The 23,656-nt window shown below is 40.3% G+C and overlaps 1 protein-coding gene across 1 annotated transcript in view; it reads left to right on the top strand.

The window, feature by feature from the left end:
• Positions 1 to 23,656, top strand: part of clmpb (CXADR like membrane protein b) — an 88,704-nt gene that overhangs the window by 56,113 nt on the left and 8,935 nt on the right. The window contains exons 2-4 of the mRNA XM_085371290.1: positions 4,187 to 4,338; positions 10,578 to 10,782; positions 13,163 to 13,330. Coding sequence (XP_085227416.1) covers positions 4,187 to 4,338; positions 10,578 to 10,782; positions 13,163 to 13,330 — 525 coding nt within the window. The remainder of the gene's footprint in view (positions 1 to 4,186; positions 4,339 to 10,577; positions 10,783 to 13,162; positions 13,331 to 23,656) is intronic.

Genomic DNA, 23,656 nt, shown 5'->3' with positions numbered 1-23,656 from the left:
GATCCGGGCCTGTCTTGTTTGTCTGTCTGTCCGTCTCACTGGCTACACTATAATGAGATTGCAGGGCTCTGTAAGGCGGATTTACTGGAGCACAACTCCCCCTAGGGTCTTTTCATAGACATTGGTTCCTCCATATTTCACCCAAGCCTCTCACTCTCGCTCTCTTTGTCAAATGTGTCCTGCACTCACAATCTCTCTCCCTAAACCTCCCTCTCTTTTAGCTCCCACTTTTGTTAATTATGATTGTCTTCTTTCCTTCCTTTCTTTCTGTGGGTGAAGACCGAACGCAGTCACAAATGGAGGCACGAAACTGAACCAAGCAGAGCTGTAACAAGAAGGCATAATGAGAGAGAGAGAGAGAGATAGAGAGAGAAAGCGGGATAGAGGATATGCTTTGGGATATGGCACAAGCCAACATATCGCAAGCCCGTACCACATTTATCTCCCCCTCAAGAAGACAGTGTTTATTTAGATGGTCTTTTCCATGCCCCTATGGAATCTTATAAGGTCACGTGAAAGCATGCACGCTGCTGTGACCAGGGATGTTACTGAAGCTGAAGGTTATATGGCTCACTTTTCTTTTATTATTCTTTCTGGGTCACCTTAGCTGCAAATTGAAGCCCAAGGTCACGAGCCCATACCAAAGCCAAACAGAATTTCCATAGTGTTTGCAAATCTGCCACAGAGATTAATTCTGATGTGTCTCATAGCTGATGTGTTGATGTTGACACAAATGATGGGGTCTTGCAGTCCAGCCACCCCAGCTGTGCACACGGTGAATGAGGCCAAACCAAATGCAAGCTCAAACTCACATCAAGGCAAGCTTATTTTGGGAGCACTGTGTCATCCATTCCACAGCACAAAAGCCCCTCTGCAAGACCATAAATAAATGGGAAAGTGGGTAGCACGGACTGCATATCGACCAAAAAACCCCCGTCTGATTTGTCTGCCAATTCTTTCTGTTAAAAATGAAAAATATTTTCTGTCACAGATGGAAAAAAATATTAGGCGTTTGCTTTTTGTTTCATTTCTAAGGAATAAATTAAATACCTGGAACTGAAAACTTTACTGTTTGATGATAAAGGGAATATTTAACACCCACAAGTCAACGTTAGTGAGCTGACACAGGTCGCTTTTTTGAAGGTCAGTTTAGAGACAGTTAATGAAAAGTAAAGTACTTTGTGTGGGAAAAGATGGCAATTCCCCTCATTCTTCAGACACATTGGCCCTATCTATCTTTCAGGGGAACTCTTCCATTTACAGAGCCTACAGCTGAAGCGGTGGGCAGTTAAGGATGAGGTGGGAGGCGAGGAGGGAAGCACAAAGCTCTTATCAGGCCAGCTACACAGTGCCGGGTTCAGCCCCAGGCTGCTGATGACTGTGGGAGCACCGATTACAGAGGCTAGCCTGAGGAGGGGAGTGGGCACAGGTCTCCCAGCAGACCCTGTACCACCATCAAGCATTAACTCGAACCATCAAGCTCAACCAGCTGTGCATTCACACATGGCCTGAACTTTCTTCCTCTTGAATATTTTCTAATGCTGCAAAGCCCTCACTCTCTTTTCTGACATTCAAAGCAATATCAGCAGGGAGGCTAACAAGATGAATAACCCCTGAAAATGCTGCATTAAAAAGTCATGAAAGGGGATACCCTTAAGGTGCAGAAGCTTCTCTGTGAGGAGGGGTGGCCCATCCTTTTCTGCTGACTAATGATTTGAACTGGGCAGGTGGGCAAGCAGAGCAGAAGGACCTCAGCAATTTGTCCTGTTGCTCCTCGGGTGCCAAAGGGACACAGAAGCTCTCAGCCAGCCACAAAGTACTTTCAATTCCCTCTCTTTGTTCCTCCAAATGGCAAATTCCAATTGGAAACTTTACATTTAACTGGCAACGAGTAGCCCAAATCTTAAGTTTAGAATGTGGGACTCGGAAAATCAAGACATAATGTTGAGGATTCACACTGTGCACAAGCTTTTATTGCCACTGGATGGCACACTAGAGCATCAGCTTCTCAGAGCAAAACAAACCTAACAAAGAACCCCAGTGAAGCCCTTTAGCAACAGGCATGAATCTATCTTAGGAAAAAGTTGTGTCATATGTGGTCTTGTACCTTTCTTTGTGTTTTTTCACTGGAGAAAAAGTGGAAAGACTAACTTCTGCTAAACGCTTGGGTTTGCATATAAAGTGGCTTTGGAGGTTACTTTCTATCCAGCCTCTCATTCATCTTTTTCTTAACTTCTTTCCCTACTTAGGGTGGTCAGGAGTGAAGCATAACCTGGCTGACGTCAGCTAAAGGCGTGAAAAAGTGACGGGCTATCAAACTGAGACTACCAAAATTTGAAATCACCAGTTAACCAAATAAGCATGTCTTTGGTTTATTGGAGGAAAGAGGAGCAAGTACTTTCTAGTCTTTTTATAAACACAGAAAGGTCCTAGATCCGTTAATATACATGTCTCTCTGGCCATTAAAACATGGAACAGAGAAGCTACAATACACACCTAGGAATTGTGGCACAAGTCTCAGAAAAAAATCAAAAAAATTAGGAATAATCTGTACACAAACCACAGCATAAAAGCCTCTAGCTTAAAACTGTGTTGTCCCTCTTTGTGCTGCCTCTGTGAACGCCTGAACCCATGGTTTCGTTAGGAAAGCACTGCATCCTCCCAAGATGTTCAGTGTTAATCACTTCCCCATCGGGGGGGGGGGGGGGGGTTTCTTAACACCGCCGCCGATGCGCACAACCTTTAATCAAAACTTGAAGAGCAACTGAACTCAAGCAGATGACGTCATCTCAGCAAGGATGAAGCTCTTTAAGGAGAATTAGTTTCTGTGAGGTTACTCTTCATCTCTTTGTGTGCTGTATCAGCACTGAGTCACCCGTTTCACAGCACTGAGCTGACATTTTCATTGGCCCTGAGATCACTTATGGGATAGGGCGTTAGCTCCTATGAGGGTGAACCGGTTCACAAGTGGACAGGCGCCCAGTAAGCGCTGATGCATTCACATGGCTTCCCGTGGAACGTATATGAGGTTATATTCTAAACACAAAACTATTCTGTCAGTCAGTATCAGCATAACAGACAAAACAAAGTGCACAGCTTTCATTCAGATGTGTGTCCCACACTACGTTTATTTATTCTGTTCAAACAGCAGGCCATGTTGAGTGTCTAGTAAGGTGGCATGATAATGAATAGGAGCAACAATATTTACACAGTCTGAACATTTCACTTCAAATGAGCATCTGTTAGGCAGGATAACTTTAATTCCAAGCAGTCAAATTCCCCTGGAGCTATATGATTATTCAGCACAGCACACTTAAATTAAAGGCAGGTAGTTAAGATGAATATAGCAGGGCCAAAACTGTACGTCACACGTGAGTGCGTAAGCACAGTCAAGCGCTGCAGTCTTTCTAAACATATCTCACCATTGCACCACTGCTTCTTGACACACACAGTCCAGCACATGCACGAACGCGAGCACGCACAAACACTATCCACAGTTTCACTTTCCCAGCATCCCCTGTGACGCCTCTGGCTAATTCCATTCAAGCCCTCTAGGCTGTCCAGCATCCTCCAATAAATTAGCCCTGCTGCTCCCCCACTGATACGCAGGCCACACTAGTCTGGCCAGTGCCCAGAGTCACTCACTTGTGCACACGCTCGCAATTACTGCTACCTTTTACTGCGACTGTCGGTCTTAACTGAGTCGACAGTGGGAGTTTTTGGTATGTGCGTTTTCTGTGCGGTTGGGACTTTCCATACTGACATTCACTGTTAATGGGAAGGTGGCCTGGGATAGCTTTTGGACTTTTTTGCAATGGAAGTGACTCATTAATTGTATCTTTTCGGGGTTTTCTGGCAGAATTGTCCATGTGTCAGATGTGTCGGCACAGTACCCATCCATAATTCCCCCAAACTGCAGCTGTGAATAGCTTTTTTTAGTATTTTTCCTTCAACTCCTCAATCAAACTTTATTCCCTCTGAACAGAATCCATCTGTTCTGTCTCCCTTCAATATTTGGATGTATCCTCGCACCCGGTTTCCTCTATCATTGTGGTTTCGCTTCCTGTCCACAGTATCTGTCTCTTGCCTCAAGCTTAGATCGAGCTAGTGACCCCGTCTGACATGTCTCTACCTCTGTCTCAAGTTTTTTTCTCTCTCTCTCTCTCTTTCTCTTGTTCTCCCTCAGTTCTAGTTAGCCTTCTGTCAGTGGGGGCCCAGACAGAGATGAAAAAGGTCGTTGGGGACAATGCCACCTTGCCATGCCACCACCAGTTCTCATCATCCGTCCCTCTTGACATTGAGTGGCTACTGCAGAAACCAAACTCCCCACAGAAAGTGGTAAGATTGTATTCCTTTTTTCCCTGCATTTAATACAGTTTAGAAGCATCTGAATTGTTAAAAGTCCCTGCCGTCTTACTCTGCCATGACTTGGGTAATATTTAGTAGTTGCTGCAAAGTTATTGCAACACCAAGACTGACCTTTACTGGGATGAAATGGCAATGACAGTGACATTTAGGCTAAAAACCAGAAGAACAACATGTGAGGTATATGTATAGACTGTATATGCCTTGCATAGTTTTTCTTTTCTTCCTCTCTTTCCACTTCCCTTTTTCACACACACAAAAAAAACATTTTAGCTTTTCTCCATTTGGGTTACGCTCGCTGATTTCCAGCAGGACCTATAATAGTTGCACATTAACACAATCCCAAAATTACTAAGGCACTTCAACTTTCAGTGGCATTCACAAAGGAGCAATTGTGTTCACCAACACATTATATATTTCTAACCTTGGCACTTTTACTTTGAACTTTTTTAACTAGTGGGAGATAAACACTGTAACAAGTGGAAATAAAAAACAAACCTAATGACCTTTTCATTACTATCAAGCTGACAAATTCATCTTAGTTTTGTAAAATATGTAATTATAGAGGCAATTGAAGATTACAGCTGCAGCAACCTTCCACCCCAAAAGGAATTGAAATCAGAAATTAGACCAAACAACAGAATCAGGTTCAAATCTACTATTTAATAAACATACAAGGGCTCACGTGCAATCAGGCATTCAGGGACGCAAGCAGAATTGGCAAGGTTGACAGGAAACGGTCTCAAAACAGATCATACATGAGAACTCTCTGAAAAGTAGTCAAAATCAGCAGTCAGGTAAATGCAATAATCGTACACTGTGGGTACAAAGACATTCTGGCAAATATGTCCAAATGTTTTGGGGCAAGGACATAAAGTACTTAGTTTTGTGCTTCTTTTCTTGTTTTGTTTTTTTGTTTTTGCAGAAGTGTATAGGCTTTTTCTGGAAATAGTAAAATTCAATGCTTTAAAAAAGGAAAACATCTGTTAAACGAAATAAAGAAATTCCTTCATTTTAAAGTTTTTAAAGGTTTAAGTTTTTTTCCCCCTTTGTGTGCAGTCACACTGAATTTTAAATCAAGCAGTCAAGGTGTGCTTTAAGTGCAGTTTCAGCTTTACAAAAAGTATTGCATTAACTGTAAAGGAATTACAGCATTTATAAAAAAAAATTCCCCTTGTTTGTATTTTAAAGTTTTAGTTGGCACAATAAAATATTCTAATTCTGGCTTCATAAAGTCTATCAGCCTGTACCAGGAGGATAACTGAAATCTTTAAACGGCTAATTTGGTTTTGTTTTTTAAAGCCTTTGATAACATTCTGGTATAATTTCACTGGTGTTTGAAAAACCGCCATTTTTTTCACTCAAATTGAGCTTAGAATCTCATAAGAGAGCGCGAGAGAGCAAAACATCTCAACAGCGTTCTGTTGGAAGGAAGGGACTTCCATTTTCTTCTGAACCCATTTCTTCATGCGCTCTTGCGTTGGCACAGAGAAAGGAATGAATAGCAAAGTGTGGAAGGGAAGCGGCGGGGCTAGGAATGAAAGAAAGGGGGAAACTGGTGGCTTACACTTTGATTATTCAGACTGGGGCTGCCACATTGCGATGAATATTTAACGGGAGGATAACATTGAAGGCACCATTAATTAAAATCAAACGTTTGAAAATTTGATTAGGAAAGAGACTACGCCTGTAGCCGAATGAATAAATCATTCTTTTGTTCTGCTCCAAGGCCGTGTTGAGATGGAAAGAGCATCTTGTCAACATTTAGCCTCTGTTAGCAAATGTACAGGCTACATGTGTTTAAGACACAGAGGGGCACAAAATTCAACTCCATTTAGTCAGATGAAGAGTAAAAACAAAAAAAACTGCCCTTCTCTCACTGTTCTCAGCTGTGTTGGTCTTAGATGATGAGAGTTACTCAAAGACGGCATTTTATAGCCTATCATAGTGTAGTTTCAGCAAAGACCAGCGATGGTTAATAAAGATGAAGTTATTAATTTCATTTCCATCCTTTCTTGGGAAATTGCTCCTGCCACAGTGCCACATTAGTTAGTGCATATTGTGTGTTGTTGCTATTTGCTATGCATAATTGCTGCCCTTCAGCATGTAAAACTGAAGATATTGAACTGGCATTATTGCGAGGACAATTATCGTCCACAGAGATGATAAATATATTAGTAGTAGAGTAAAATGACAGAGTCATTGTTGTATATTTGTTTCCTCTGTGTATTCTTCATTGACTATAAAATTATTTATGGAAAACACTTTAAAAACCGAACAGCTTAAATATTTGAATGTTAGCCACACTGTTCATATAATCTGCTTCCAGTAATCTTTAACAAGCTGCTTTGATCAGAGCAGCAATTCTACTGTGTTAATGTTTTTGATAAAATGATGTGATATAAAAAATTCTATATTGTGCTGTGCAAAAGTTTTGAGCCACCCCTCATGTCTTTATAGTTTGCTTCCAAGGAGCCAGACTTTCTCCAGGCCTTCTGAAGGTCAAAGTTTTTCTTTGGACATGTTTCAGTCATTTTCAGTCCAGTCCTTGTACCTTTTTCAGAATTATGCTTTTTGTTTGTTAAGCATAAAACAGGCGCCTGACTCAAGAATGTTGCATCTGCACATAACAGACAACTTAGCAAAGAAACTAAAAACACATCATTTGTTTCCATTTATATACTTAAACCTATGAAAAGTGCGCGACATTCACATGCAGAAATTCTGCCAAACTGTATTTTTGCACCAACAGGGTGATTCCCAAAGCTTTATTAGCTGAAAGCTTTCCAAATCTCCTCATCATGTACAGAATTGCCTTAAAAACATTTGAGGAAACTGGACGAGTAGCTGTCATTAAGTCATTTGAAGGGAAACAAGGAGAAAAGACTGAAGCATGTCAATGTTTGCTTCAAACTGTCCACAGTAAGCATGGGGAAAGTCAGGAGAACAGTACAAGAGTGAGCGTCTACAGCCATCTGTAAAGCAGAAGAAGCTTTTTCATGGTTTGGGGTTGCATTTTGTCATCATTATCATCATTTCATGACCTGTGTGAAAAAGCAGAGACACTTAATTATTTGTGTACAGTATTTTACTGAATCAACAAAACACCTTGCCTTAATAGAACAATTCACTAACAGACCGTACAGACATTACCAGAAGCAAAAACACATATACACATGTAGTTTGGTTTGTGAGTAATTAATGTTCTGATTTCATGAAGGCAACAGTTGCATGCCCACAGGACAGGTACAGGTATGCCCTTTTTTGTTTTGGTGTTAGAGCCCGGTTACTTTCTGTGTGTAGCTGTGGCACAGTGATATGTTTCTGTTTGCATTCATGGTGTGCCACATGTTTGGTAAACGGCAAGTTTGTGAGTAGGTTTGGGTATATACGTGTGTGTGTAAATGGCCAGTCATCACCTGTGATCACAGCAGGTGCCCCTGCTTCTTAGGCACTGATGCGCTGTGGCACCAGCATTTAGCGGTCCCCATCTGCAGGCTCTCACTTGCCCTGAGTAATAGGCCACTGTGACAGCTGTGTTTGTTTCTGTTTGTGTGTGTGGATAAAGCAAGAGCGTGAGAGAGCAAAAGACACACAAGGAAAGGCTAGAAATAAACAAAGACAAACTGTAAACAGCCAGGGAAGAGAAAATGAAAGCTTTCTGGTGCAGGTTTACAGATGCTACAAACTTCAAATTAGCTCATTTTTTTCCTTTGAACACCCGGTGTCTGCAAACATCAATGAACCTTGGTGGTAAATAGAAGGGAAAAAAGGGAGAATCAAACAGATTATGTCAATCGCAGGCTCTAACAACAACATCTTTTTGCGTACCTACAAGGAATTTCCGATTAAGGTTATCAGTGTGTTGAGTCCAGCACTCCACTGTGTAAGTGTGGGGTGCCGGTTCATACTCTTTCTTGTAGTCAGAACAGCGGGTGCTCAGGTTGATCTGCCTGGTCTTGGAGTCCTGGTGTTCTGCCGTGTCAAGTAGCTGGTGCTCTGTTGTTTCCAATGACTTTATGAGATTTGCTTATGTGATGACTAGTAACTACATCTTATGGTCTTTCATGTAGCACATGTTTTATTTATGTAAAAGTTTTTCTGTTAGAAAAAACTGCTATTGCAGGAGCTAATGGGGATCTTAATAAACTAATTAACTAACTAATCTCGGTTGCTATGACACCTGAGCTTTCATGTTGCAGAGAAGCAGGTAATCAGCTAGGAGCTCAACAGCTTTGTGCCCTTATGGGGCACAAAACCTTTGTGATCAGGATTGTCCTGCCCTATGTTAGCACCTGTTGTTAGCACCCCAGTTATTTATGCTGCCACGTGTTCTGGAGTGCTGTAAGCTTCTTAAACTAACAGGCATGAGTCGTGTGAGGTACTGGTACTGCCCAGCTATTTTGTTGACCTTTGTCATTGATTTTGTTCTGAGAGGTTGCTGTGGTCTGCTCTTAGGTCCACCAGCCACTTGGAGTTGGAGGCTTTATGACACCACATCCTTGCTCTTACTCAGTCTCAGCTGTGGTGAGATCCGTCCTTGTCCCATTGTTGCCTATCCAAGGTGTTATGGTTGCAGCTGGGAAAACACCTTGGATAGGTCTTTGGAGAACAAGCCATTTATTCTCTCTGGTTGTGTATCCCTTTAACCTAATAGCCAGTGTTATGAGCCTTTGTTTGGTACTTTGTAGAAGCTCTGTTATGAACACATTGTTATCCTGTTATGGATATCTGATCTCTGTGATGATGCCTATCTCCAGCTCTGATAGCCAACTGTAATAGCCAATATCCTTCTGGGCTTCCTCCACAGGCACGCTCTGCACATATTCTTGAGCTTATAACCAAATGTTTCTATGATTACAGTGGCAGTAGCATACACAAACTCACTGGTTTATGTGATACTGGTAGTGGGGGTGGTGAGTGAAGCTGTGTGACTCGCAAGCATTTTTTCTGAGGGGATTTACCTTTCTACCTTAGCTCAAGAAGTAGAGCAGGTCATCTACTAATCAGAAGGTTGGCTATTTGAGAACCGGCAGCTCCAGTCTGCATGCCAAAGATCTTTGGGCAAGATACTAACTCCATGTTGCTCTCCAATGCAGCCATTGGAGTGTGAATGTGTGTGAATGAAAGTACTAAAGCATAAAAGAAAGTGCTGGTGTGAGTGGCTGAATGAGGTATGCTGTATAAAGCGCTTTGTGTGCTCAAGTAGAGTAGAAAAGCACTATATAAGAACCATTTCATTTAAAAGGGACTAATCATTGAGAATTATGGTGTTTGAAGCCAAGCCTGATCATAATCTGACTAAAATGGCCTAAAAGCTGATTTTTACCTTTTCCATTATTTTTTTTTTTACATTTTTCTTCTCAGTTTTATTTGTATATCCTTTGAAAAGGGGAGTTACAAACGTGTCATTCTATAGCCATTTTGTATCATCTGTATGATATTATGTACTTTGCTGTTTCTGAAGTTGTTTTCTGGTGACATCACTTTTAGTGCCACTGTGTGCACTTTAATCTTTTATCTTAGGGCCAGAATAATAAAATAGAATTGTTTGGGAGGGTGTTGTGGGGGTTTTTTCTTTTTCATTTGACAGCTTTATTTGTGGAAACACCATAAAGAGATAACAACACTCACAGATAATCAGCTAAATGAACACTGGCAGGATACTGGCATTCCAGCAAATGCATTCATTTGTAAAATATTATTTCCCAAGTGTTAATTAAAAAGTGATTGTTAACAATGTTACCCATGAGTGCTGGTATTCTGTTTTTCTCAAGACTGTGCCTCCAGAGAGGAACTACGTGGAACTGTCTTAACTGAGCATACACAGCCATTAGAGCCATGTTATTTAAAATGTAAATGGCAGCCTACCAGTGAAATATATCAAGGGTAATACTGTTGGGACATAGGAATTAAGCGAACCAAATGTGCTGTTAAGAGATGAAAATCTTATTTGGGAATTACTTGCATAAATCAGTTAAGAAATGACATCACCAGCTGCTAAAATGTTAGTACCAGGTCCAGGAAGAAATGGGAGAATTCCTTCAAAAGAAAGATAGAATCAAGATAAGTAGAACCGGAGCAATTATGAATCAGTCAATCCCTCGCTGTAATACATCAGGAGTTTTTTCACTTGTGCAAGAATTTCATTTCAGACAACAGTCTCTGGTCTGAACTAAATCCTTGATTATCTTTTCTTTCTCCACATCTAGATTATTACCTTCTTTGGGGGAAACGTGTACATCAGCGACCCCATGGATACTGAGCCCAACCATCTGTCCTTTGCTGGGGAGTACCTGGGTGGAGACGCCTCCCTACTCATCAGTGACCTGCTGCTGAGCGACACGGGGGAGTACTACTGTAAAGTCAAGAGTGGGGGAAAGTACCACTGGAGCCAAGTCAACCTCATTGTATTGGGTAAGTGTGGATACATCAATGCACGTGCGCATACCATTGGGTTATGAAGAAATTCATTTGTACATGGAAAATCCTCATACACAAACACACATACACACACTTCTTACACACACAGACCTAATCACTGGATCATTAGCCTGGCACATTTCCTCTGTCATGCTGACTGATCTAATGATTCAATTTGATTCAGACAGTGTGATTTGATTTTGTTCGTGCTGTTTGGGTCCATTTGGATTGGTTTGTTGATGAGGTGAGACCAGAAACATGCAAGTAGGTTTGGCAGGGCACAGAAATGATTGAGTTAGAGACTGCATTACATGGGCAAATTTCAAGCTAGATTCTAATGTACTCGTGTCCTCTATGACATATACAGTACAAGACAACAGACCAGTTTGATGTTCATCATGTTAAAAAGTTAGCTTACATCAGTTTAAGTACAGATAAGCTACTTAGAAATATTAATTGCCCAAGTGACTCTTAGATCTTATAAATACAGAAAATCCCATTTTGGTACGGGAAGCGTGTTGTTCTAATTTGCACATTATGCAGATGGCTATAAATGACTCAACAATACAACTACCTCAGTGGTAATGCGCTTCTCTGTCTGCATATCAGAAATAGCTGAACAACTATGAAGGACAGACAGCTGCAATAGCTGGCCACAAAGTCCGGCGGGAGGAGTGAGATCGTTCTCAATGTCAAAAAAGCATGCGATTTATTAAAACATCATGGGAGATTAGTTCAACCCGTGGTTATTGGTTTTCTAATGGAACAGTCTGTTAATCCTTTCGCTCTCACTCCCCTCTCTCTTCCATAAAGACATTTCAGTGAGTTAGTGCCTCGAATTTTACAAATTGCCCTCAGCTTCCCAGTGACACTTTCGATTTTGAGAGAGGCGAACATTTGCATTTTTTTCTCGCGCTCCCTATGCTAAGATAATGGCTTGGCAGCTGAGCTGGTAGCTGGCTTGGCATGAGACGGCGTGTGTGATTAAAAATATGTCACTCGGGAGGGGGAAACAGTATGCTATTTTCATGCTTTTAAAGTGTAGCAGTGCCTTTCAGCATGTATCCAACAGAGCAGGGCTCAGCAGATTCTAGCTATACTGTATTAAGCCTTTAGCTAATAGACTATGACCAAAACCTTTGACATGAGAACATATTACCATAAGTATTCACAGCCAGCCTTGGGGTTGAATTGATCCATTCTCTACGGGAGGATGTTGCTTTTTTCTTCAATTTGTGTTACCAGAAATGACTGTGATGGCAAGGTAACTGAACATCCCTCAAACAGTTGCACCAATAAAAAATACTGATAGAACACATCAAATAAAGTTTACAATCTACGTCAAATATTTCAGCTTTATGCAGCCTAACAAGCTATGTTATTATCTACATTTTATTTCTTGCTTTTCATTTGAATGTAGTGCTTTAGTCTGGGGCGATAAACACAGGTGGTGGACAGTTTCACATTATAAAATAACTCCCACTTCAGTAGATGTTATGTTCAAAGAAGTCTATTTCAAACATAACTCAATATTCAGCATTCAAAATAAAAAATGTCAGCCCTTCCCTTTCAAAATAAAGATTCATTTTATGAAATGCAAAGTTCCTATAATTGGCATAGGAAATGTTGTGGCAAGCCCACATGATACACGTAGGCCACGATTTTCTGCAGAGTAGTAATGGAAACCATATTTTAATGCATGCGTCACTGGCAAATTGATGACTACATTATATGCACATATTAAAAATTAATCATTTCGGTGAACGCATTTATTTTTGCTTAATTATTGTATTAATATATATGCTGCTTAACGAATTCACTAGACCACCATGCAGTGTAAGGTTTATGTCACAACTGCCCTAAATTAGCAGCAATGTAATTGTAAAATAATTATTGATGTTCCTGTAATGGTTGTATGCATGTGAAAGCTGTTTAATTGACATTTTTATTGCTAAATATATTTTATGTTGTTATCCATGATTTTTAAGATTCACTGTTTTACTTATGAAAAAGCAGAATAAAATAAAGCACATTATTTCCTTTGGTTGAGATGCTAATTTACAGTCTTTTACTTACATTCGTGAACAGAAACATTAATTGTAGTGATTGATTTATTTCTGAACTTCTTGGAGAAGTCCAGTGTGCTGGCTGAGATTTGGATTTAAAAACATGAATTCAGTTTGTTATATGCGTCTTAGCTTTAAACAAGTTTTTGAAAGATGACAGGTTTAGTGTGTTCTTGTTTTTATGGCATGTGGTTTAGTAAATTTGTTAAACACTGTGAGTCTTTTATACACTTTATGTTTAACTGTGATAAGAAGTTTTGTTGCAAATATTGATTCAAGCATTTTTTGATTCTTTTGTTTTCTTGCAGTCAAGCCTTCCAAGCCGAGATGCCGGATGGATGGCAAGCTCCAAGAGGGCAGTGATGTCAAGCTGAGCTGCAAATCCAGCGATGGTTCAGACCCCATTAGCTACAAGTGGGAGCGAGTGCTGGACAAAGGCAAGAGCCTGGGAAAACTGCCAAACCTGGCGCTGATAGGTAAGAAAAATAATCGGCACTACGCTTACATGCTGATTCACTATTCGACCCCTCTGCAGAGGAATGCCACGAAGATTCATTTTCATATTAGTGATTTTCATAGGCTGCTTGTCGAAGGCAAGTTGTGCTGAGCGCGTCATCTTCCCTTCACCTCTTCCCATTTTCACATTCATACATTTGCAAACACTGACACCTAAATTTGCCAGTGCCAGCTATATTGTCTACTGCTGCTCCTTGAGCTGCTTCACTGGAATAATTAACACTTGCAGCACTTTGCTCAAGGGCACTTTGATGGGCTCAGGCTGTCCCAGTTAATCCGCTGATTCTTCATGCCTCTATTATCTTTAGTTCGCCTCTCTCTCCAAATTTGAACAGTAAACCCAGGACCACATAATGTGTACTAGTTTTTTATTTTTTTTCCAGAAAATCAAACAGAACACAGCCTTGTGATTTCTAGTTGTATTCTATTGGGATGACTTATATAAACACAAGAGCTGATGCTGTGATCTGATGAATATTTCTGTGACATTGAAATGTCAGCCTGGCTCAAGTGAATACCTACATGCACGAAGTCAGTGTGACTGTTTGTGTGTAAAGTGGAGAAAATCAAATGTAATAGGCAGAACTGGATTGGCAGCTCAGACTATATTCTGTACCAAAGAGGCACTGGCTCCGCAGTAGCCTTGAGGCATACTTCACTCACATGGTGTGGATTCTGGCATTCCTCTTGAATCATAACCAGGCATATCTGCCTCTAAATAAGAACAGGGATGGGTTGTAACAGAAAAGCTAATAGCAGGGCACCTCCCCCCTATTGTGCATTCTCTAAACCAGGAGAAACAACGTCAGGGTGCCAATCTCTGTTTTCTCTCCTCTGTTACCATCAATATTGGTCTTTTGGTTAATTTTTAATGGCTTGCAATGTGACACAGGCATCCAAAAAGTTTGTGATTCAGTTGGAGTAAGTAAATTTTAGTAGTGTAGGTAAAATCTGTGCAGCTCACTGATGTTGTGGAGCCAACAAGAGGTCAACATTCAGCAACAGTCTTCATGCCTTTAAGCATAAGCCATCAAGAACATTTAATCTAATCGCATTCAGCTTCAGACTCACACCCCTATACTGCCCACACAGATCTATGCCTCTGATAACGTTTCCCAGAAACTCTCTTTGTGCTCTGCTAAATGAGTGTTGGGACTGAAATATGAGACTCTAGGGGCTTTCAAGGCTTGCCTTGATTTACCAAGGTGACAAGTGTGGAGAGAAGTGTTTATCATGATTCTACTTCAACATTTTCAAGTCTGAAGGAATGAACTTTGTTTGTGGAAATTAGAAATTGGTCTACATGGTCTTCACAGTTATGCCGTTGTTACATAAATGTGTTGCTAGTTTTACTTCTTCGCCTGAATTCTTTGATCATATGTGACTGTAACTCCCTTTTTGCATCATGAAACCAAGATAAATTCCTTACATGTGTCTTCAGCATTACTGGGTTTCTGCAGCTCCTGGTTTTCGTGTTTAATATATTCCAACACACAAGCAATTAAACACTATGAACTGGTTCCACAATATTTTGGTCACTTTATGATGGGTAAGTTGTACAAAGGCAGTCACCGATCAGCACCAGAACATTTTGACAATAAACTGTATTTGAATAAAACTGTTTCCTGTAGTTTAAATTATGGCTCTGTACCTCAGTAGACTTAAAGATTTCCTCATAGGGTTAATAACATGTCTACTAACTATTTCATGTCCAAATTACTGCTGAGGGTTACTCCAAAAACTTCCTTTAGTGGCTCTTCATCAGAATGTTTTTTTATTTGTTTACATGAAAATCAGCCACTGTGTATTTTTAACACCTATGTGATGCCATGATCCTGCTTAACATCCTGCCTAAGTCTCGGAAAAGGTTAAGTATGGAACATAATATAAATGGAAAATCTTATATTGCACTCCAAACACAGTCAATGTTAAATGACAGGAAAAATCAGTGCTCTGTTGCAGTATGCAGAGTACTGATGTATCATAGTACAAAAAAACACATTGCTGATGGTATACTTGCACATAAACCACTACATTGGACACTGATGTGTCACTCCATACCGTGCCACCCACTCAAAATGTATGTTGTCCACCTAAGTGGACATGTAAAAAACTCTTTGAAAAGTGCATGTTTAAAAAAAATGAAGTTCAAAAATCTTTTTTTCATGCCTAAAGATGAATAAAAATACTTAAGAAAAAAATCCAGATTGAGGTTGTCATAATTCATGCTTAAAAGGGTTAATGCAGTTGACACAAATTATGCAGGTTAAGGCATAAAAAGGTAATTGAGGTTACCAGGCTGAAAATCTGTATTTTATCTATGTGCACACAGTCCAGTAAAGACTCTCTTAGATGTGTTTTTTCAGGCTTGCTACTTCTTCTTTTGTCCTTCACCTCCAGAGATGGTCGTGTGGGAAATTCCCACCCAGTAGATCAGCAGTTTCAGAAATACTCAGATCAAACCATTTTGCACCCGTAGCCATGCCAAGTTCAAAGTCACTTCAATCACCTTTCCTTCGCACCATTCTGATGCTAAGTTTGACCTTCGGAGGGACTAAATCTAATTTGCTCCTGACCCCAAAGGCCCCAACATGAACCTTGGAGCGCATACTTTTATACTTCAGTTAATCATTGTCGTGTCCAAATCACCCAAATAGATTTTGAAGTATTAGAAGATGCTTTAGAGTGGGGTGCCCCCGGCCTCTCGGCCTGGGGCTCGGTCACTCAGGCACAGCTGGGGGCCGGCGGAGCTCACGGGCGCGTCACTGCAACTCCCCCTGACTTCTGCTCCGCGGCTGCTGGGCGAGCCCTCATCTGGGACTCTCCTCAGCTCTTACTGGAACAGTGGCGCGGCTGCCCCTCTGTTGGTCTTCCATGGTCTCTTGTGTTCTGGGGGCCTCTGGATGTCTGGAGTTTTGATCTCCTCCATACCCGCTTCACACCCTGGAGGACGGGGCTGTGGCCCCCCCACACTCCCTAGCAGATCATTACATGGAGAAACCTTTGGAATGCAAGCATGCTGATCCACACAGGTATGCACACATGGGTATTCACAGACGCGGACTAAAGCTTTCTTGGCTGCTGCCTCAAAGCACACTGTGCGCTGTCTATCTTGCGTGCTGCACAATATCGTTTATTATTTAGTAAATATTGATATCTATGACTAGCTAGTTTATTGTGATGGTGCTTTGTTTTCTCTATTATTATGTTGCTCTTTGTTGTTTGCTGTCTCCTCTGTTTGTTTTTTTTGTTTGTTTTTTTTTTTTTTTCTCTCCATACAGGTGACCCAGGAGTTCTTTTTTTTTTTTCTCTCTCTTCCCCCCCTTCTCACCGTCTCTTCTCCCCTTTGGTTTTCTTTCTTTCTCTCCCCCTCTTTCTCTCATTCATTCCCCCTGTCCTATTTATTAAAAAAAAAAAAAAAAATGACAAAGGATGAACTGAAGCTCTGCCATCACGTAATGTCGCATACTGCTGTTTCTGATGTCATTTAGAAAAAAAAAAAATAAAAAAATAAACAGAAATACTCAGATCAAACCATTTTGCACCCGTAGCCATGCCAAGTTCAAAGTCACTTCAATCACCTTTCCTTCGCACCATTCTGATGCTAAGTTTGACCTTCGGAGGGGCTAAATCTAATTTGCTCCTGACCCCAAAGGCCCCAACATGAACCTTGGAGCGCATACTTTTATACTTCAGTTAATCATTGTCGTGTCCAAATCACCCAAATAGATTTTGAAGTATTAGAAGATGCTTTAGAGTATTTTTTCAGAAATTAGAAGTACAGTAATTACAGGGTACAGTGTGGAAGACTTTTTTTTTTAAAGCCCACAGCTCCATGGTGCCAAAGGTCAAAAACCCTACTGGGAACTTTTTATGGAAAAGAGGAAAAGTCATATTTATTATTATTCACATATTACACAGACTGTGTGTGCTGACTGAACAGGGTCAGACCAAGGAGTGCAGTTCCTGGCCTATTTTCAAGTATCATTAAAGTTACAGTGTGTAAAATCTCACCATTAGATGTCAGTAGATTGCAGATTGCAGTCAATAGAGTCACTTTTCTTATCCTTCCTAATTCAAGTGCATAAACCATTGTTCAATAAATCCTCGTTTAATCTCTTTATTTGCTTTTTGGGGAAGTAAAAAAATCTCTTCAATCATATTTGCTTTGGTGAACAGAAAACAACCTTTGTAGACTGTTGTAGCTGTGTATATACCAGCTGCTGTCAGGCTTTAAATGTATGCATTAGTCCACTGCACAGTCCACTGTGTTGTAAGCCATTGCTTTACTGCATAAGTTCCCATCTACTGTTAGAAAATGAAGATAAGCAAGCATATAATATGAAAAGGCATACTGTAAGTTGACGTTCTATCTTTTGTGATTCATCAGTTTGTATGCATCTTTTCACAGGAGTGACCTAACCTACACTTTATTTACTTATACAATAAATTGTTTAGTGTAATGTAGTGCAAAATACATAGCGTGATTTCTTTTCATTTAATAAGATAAAACTCATATCAAGAGTTTCCATATTGGCTGTTCTAGAATTTTGCATTCTTAAATCAGACTATCTGGTCTTTAAGTGATTTAGGGCTCAAACTGCTCTACTTTTATTAAGGCTGTTGTGTTTTTAGCATGTTTTAATGCTTTTATCTTGTTCTATTTAATCTCAACAAGCCTCTAAAAACAATCAGTGATCACTGTCGGTCTCTCTCGGTTTTTATTACCGCTATTCATTTTAAAGCTCAGTTTTTAAACCTTACGATGTAACTACAGCCCAGGCAGTGCAGCAGTATATTAACAACTAACCTTGTATTGTGGATGGATTATCTCAGTTGTTCTCCCGACTGAAGTTTGGTCCGTTTACAGCATCCTGCAATGCAACTGCATTTGTCCCTAACCATCGGGAACCCTCACGTTAACTTTTATCGAGTGGAAAAAAGTTTGCATTTATCCTTCTGTGTTGCTAGCAGTGTTGGGTAAGTTACTTTAAATTAGTAACTTAGTTACATTACTAGTTACTTCTATCAAAAGTAACTCAGTTACTTCAAGTTACTCATTACTTTCAGAGTAACTAGTTTACTAGGGAAAGTAACTTTGGTTTTACTCAGAATTCTCTTGTTAATGTGTTGCTTCCGTAACTGGATACCCAGCAAGATTGCCAGTCTTCTAGCTTGCTTACTTGCCACAAGTGCACTGTGCCACCTACCAATAGAAAGGAAAAAATAGTGTGCACATTTCCACGAGAGAAATCCCACGCCTGATTCTATCCTAGCCTGCTTTTTACATCCAACACAAAAACTGCAGTCGTGGTGCTTTCGATTGTACTCAGAACTCGGAAATTCTGCCTTCTGAATAGGAAGATGTAGGTAACACCAGACTGCAGATGAGCTGCATACAGAGCTGGACTGGGACAAAAAAATCGTCCCGGGCATTTTGACTAGAGACCGGCCCACCATTATAGGAAAAACCATAAAGCCTTTGAATGAAAATAAACACTGTTGTGACAGTGATGTACACTGTCTTGATGGTATATATATGTATATATATTGTTTGTTGTAAGACTCAGATAATTATTTTTTTAAAAGTGAGACATTTTAAATGAGAATAAGAAAGTATTTCTTTGTGCCCCCCTCTCCCTTTTAATGCCCTACATGGCCCCCTGGCAACACTTTGCTAGACCCGCCCCTGCACAGTTACCAGCTGTCAGCTAAGTAAAAAAAGGAACCTGGTGTTATTTATCTTTCAGAAACAGTTCATAGCTTCTCTTCAACTCATTCATGTCACCTAAAAGGTAAACCTGTTTCTCCATCACAGCTCTGATGATTCAGTAAGGACATCTCCTGGTTTCATCTTCATGTTTCCCTCTCACCAGATAACCAAACTGATATCATGACCAGCAGGTTTACAGCTGTGGCTCCAGCCAACATCAGCTGATACTAGAAATTAATATTAAATAAACTCTAACAACAGCTGATCAAGCTTAAAAGTGCTGCTGTTGTTTAGCGCGACATCCGCTGGTTTCCTCTTTCTGGCGCAAAGTGGGCGATAAATAAACAAGAGAGAAAAGCCGATCAGCTGATCATTGATCAGTTTCATGATCGAAGTAGAAACAGGAGAGGGAGGGTGAGAGGATGAGAGAAGAAGAGGAAACTTTGCAGCAAAGACACAGAATAACTCCAGCTTTGTGTCTTTTTCATTGTAGCTGAAGTCCGGGACAAACTGTTTCTTTTCACCCCAACACGAAACTCGTAATATTTTCTCTGAATACGAGACGATTCCGTTTTTTACGGGATGGTTGGCAACTCTAATAATTAACCTTACGAACAAAATAAAGTTCAACATCAGTAACATAGCACCCACCCAGCTGTATAGAAACTCCGTCATGCTAGCTAGCACGCAGTACGAAAAAGTCAGTATAACGAAAATAAACTCCACCTAAACTTGGTTTATATCTGACCCAGATGGACTGCAGGTCATAACTTCTTACCTGAAGTTCAGTTCACCTGACACTCTTGGACCAGCGGCCGCTTCGGGTCTCTCCTCTTGCCTCCCTTTTCCTTCATCCACCTGCTGGCTTCCACCACTTGCTAATGTTATTGAATCTGTGGAAGCTCCGCGATAGCCACCACACGAAGTAACGAATAACGAGCCTATCTAACGAGTAACGCGTTCCTGGTTTTGGCATAATAACTAGTTACCGTGCTCGTTACCACAATAATAACGTAGTTACTGTAACGCGTTACTTAATAACGCGTTAGTCCCAACACTGGTTGCTAGCCACCACATAGCACATCATTATATACCAGCTAGCCAAACTTCAGTAACTCTAAAAAAAGTCAATGCTGTTTACTTTACTGTCTTCATTTATGTCTGAAGTGATAGCAAAGCTCAACGTCTTAATTGGTTTCAGAAATCCCTCAGTCAGAACAACATATATTATATTTAGATGGAAGCTAGCGAGCTAATTCCGTGCTAACTTCTAACTCTGTTAAATTTAATAAATTCTGTTTTCGTGGATGCTGCATGGATGTTACACATGGTAGAGCAGCCACACTGATTATTTTATTACAGATGAAAGAGTTTGGACAGTTTTTCAACTCTCAGTGATGCCGCAGTGATCGTTTGACTTAGGGACCTGCAGCGACGTTTGGGCCCAGACACAGCTAATCATGTCAGACTTAAAGACTGGATAAGAACAGCTCATCTGTGCAAGCAAAACCGTCATGTTCAGAGCATTTTCAGGTGAAGATCTTACCTTACGCCATCATTGGAGAGTATTTGACAGTTTTTGTTCCAGACTGCGATACGACTATAACATCTAAATGGAAGCAAGTCGAGGAATCTACAAACCCATCAGGGTATGTGACAGCTTTTGTTTATACTGCATTTCAACAATTTTCAGAATTTGATGTAGAAAAGTTGACAAATTGAGAATCGTTTTAAATAACAGTGAGTAATTTGCTATTTCTTTGACAGGTGTTGTTCAACACACCCATTTATGACACAGCTGTAAAGATCTACTGCCATCTTCCCGGCTACAGGGCTCAGGTAAGACCCAGATCCATGCAAACCAAAACTGACAGAAAATATCAGGAAATTTCTGAGGAACTGAGAGTTGTGGTGATTAAATGTCTCCTTTTACTTTTAGATTGCAATGATGAGGGAGTTTCTCAGACTTTAGCAGGAAAAATCTTTATTCTACCGAACACCTAAACTCCTCAGCGCATTGGAGGATTACATTCAAATCCTGAAAGAGAAGCAGCAGGAACCACAAAGCACCAAACTTCCCACCGCCCAGGAGGTGGTGATAGAGGTCGTTCCCCACATCCTGCAGGTTGTTTGGGAGCTTCCTCCTCGTCCCGTCTTGAACATGGCCTCCCAGAGTTTAAGCATACTCTCCACGAGTATCACCAAGGCCACTTTGGATCGTGTCCCCAAAAATCTCACAGTGATGGAAGGCCATGCCATCTTCACCCACTCCATCTGACACGATACGGTCCAAAGTATCCTGACGAAGATCAGACAGAAATATCCTCAAGAAATTCTATGTAACTTTGCACCAGTGTTGTTCAGGATGGTTGCTGATGTAGCAAAGATCCACATATCCAAAATCTTCAAGCCCCCTTCAAGTTTTCCTGATGGTTCTTCTAAATGAAGAACTTCCATTTGAAAGACTGACAATGTCCAATAGTGTTCCCCGTGAAGGACCTCCATTTGAAAATCTGCCAGTGCCTAAATTTACACAAGTCAAAGAACCTCCTACAGAAATTCTTACAAAGTCTGAAGTTCTTCCCCGTGAAGGACCTCCATTTGAAAAGCTGCAAATATCTGATGTTCTTCCCAGTGAAGGAGTTCCCTTTGAAAATCTATAATTATCTGATGTTCTTTCAAATGAAGAACGTCCTTCTGACAGTCTCAATGACCAACATTCCACCAGCTGAAGAATCTCTTTCAGAAAGTGTCCCAGTGCCTGATGTTCCCTGTGAAAACGCAGCTTTTTCTATGGTTTGGGCCTTTTGTCCACACGTAAACATATACATATACACACATTTACATATACATACGCAGTTACTGTCGCTCCATTTAGAAAGACAGAGGCATCACAGTGAAGTTCGGACATCGGACATTTGAATACATTTTTTTAAATTAAATTTGTATATGCTGTATGCATTTTGTTCTTTCCTAGTTGTGAGTCTACACCAACCAAAATGCTGTCTTTAGTTATTAACATTTGAAATTTTGAAGGCACTTGAAAAGTAATACAAAATTATCTGACTTTCCAGCAAAACACAAACTTTTAGGAAGTACTTCAGGTTTTGTCAGTGTACAAAACCCTGTTTAGTCTTTCCCTCCCAGGCTTCTGGACTTCTGATTGGCCAACATTTCGTTTTTAGCGTTTACATGTGGATGGAGCTTTTTTTTTCTTTTCTTTTTTTTTTCTTAAACGAAAACGGAAAGTTTCCATTTTCAAAAATACCCGTGTACGTGTGGTTGTAGCCTTAGTAGTTTATTTTATTGCTACCTGTAATTTATTTCAGTTTACTTTCCTGTGTTTAATTGTTTACTAAGTGTTTGAGGTGTGAAATAAACTGCAGTGGAGTTTGAAAACAAAATATGGGTGTGTGTTGATGTACTTTGTGCCGGGTGGGGGGGCGAAATTTTCTTGTAAAACAAAGGGGGGCTTCGGAAAAAACGTTTGAGAACCACTGACTTACAGTATGATTTCTGGCCCTTTTACAGCCAAAATTACCAAGTAAGTCCAGGCGGTCTGTACGATACTTGTTCAGTATATTAAGTAAGCTTTATTCCATTTTTTTAGGCACTAGTTTGCATAGATTTTGTGTTCTGGGAACTAATGAGGTTGTACAGTATACTCAAAATGAATAAGTTGCCCTAACTTAGTCATCTTAAGTAAGCTGTACACAATTTTGTTTTTTGAGGCAGCGAGTCTGCATAGTTTTGTTTTGTTTTTTAGATCCGGGAACTAATTAGATCTTTGATGAAAAACATGTTTAATGGGCTGAAATACACCGAATCATTCACCTGACAGCCAAAGTGCAGAACTGAAATTCACACAGAAGAACTTGGAAACTAGCTGAACAGCCATAAGCAAAACATGTCTAATGGCAAAAGAAAATTTTGAGCTAGAAAACATCTGAAGAAATATTGAAAACTCATATTCCTTAAATCACTGGAAGAGCTGGATTCTGTATTATATGTTTATATGTCTAAACTCAAGAATCTCAAATTTAAAAAATTTAAATTAAATTAAAAAAAAAAAAGAATATTTTCAGAATATCTGCTGTGTGTGTGTGTGTGTGTGTGTGTGTGTGTGTGTGTGTGTGTGTGTGTGTGTGTGTGTGCGCGCGCGCGCGTATCAGCGAGTGAGTGACATGCAGAGAACGATCTGAACTGGCATCAAGTGAACAGGAAAATTAGTTTTAAAACTTTAAATGTTTTGGGGGTTTTATTTTATTTGATTGGTTAATGTGTTTTAGTGGGGAGATAAACTATACAGACTAAACACAGAGACATTAACTTGCATCCATAATTGCACGTGTCCAACTAAAAACCTTCAAAATTAATTACATCCACCAAACAACACCTGTTCAACCTAATTAGATTTCACTGGACAGTAATACACAGCCATTATTTATTGGTCTGGGATGGCTGTCATTGGTGGGGATGACTAAGTATCCCATGGGACTTTGGGGCTACATCGGTCTGTCAAACACGCTCCCATGATGGGCTTCTCTCTAAGATAAACACTCCAATGTCTGTC

This window comes from Diplotaxodon limnothrissa, linkage group LG14, assembly GCF_057381915.1.
Source record: "Diplotaxodon limnothrissa isolate DT_005_m linkage group LG14, D_limnothrissa_male_GT1.1, whole genome shotgun sequence".
Taxonomy (NCBI): domain Eukaryota; kingdom Metazoa; phylum Chordata; class Actinopteri; order Cichliformes; family Cichlidae; genus Diplotaxodon; species Diplotaxodon limnothrissa.
This window is presented reverse-complemented; position numbering and strand designations above follow the sequence as displayed.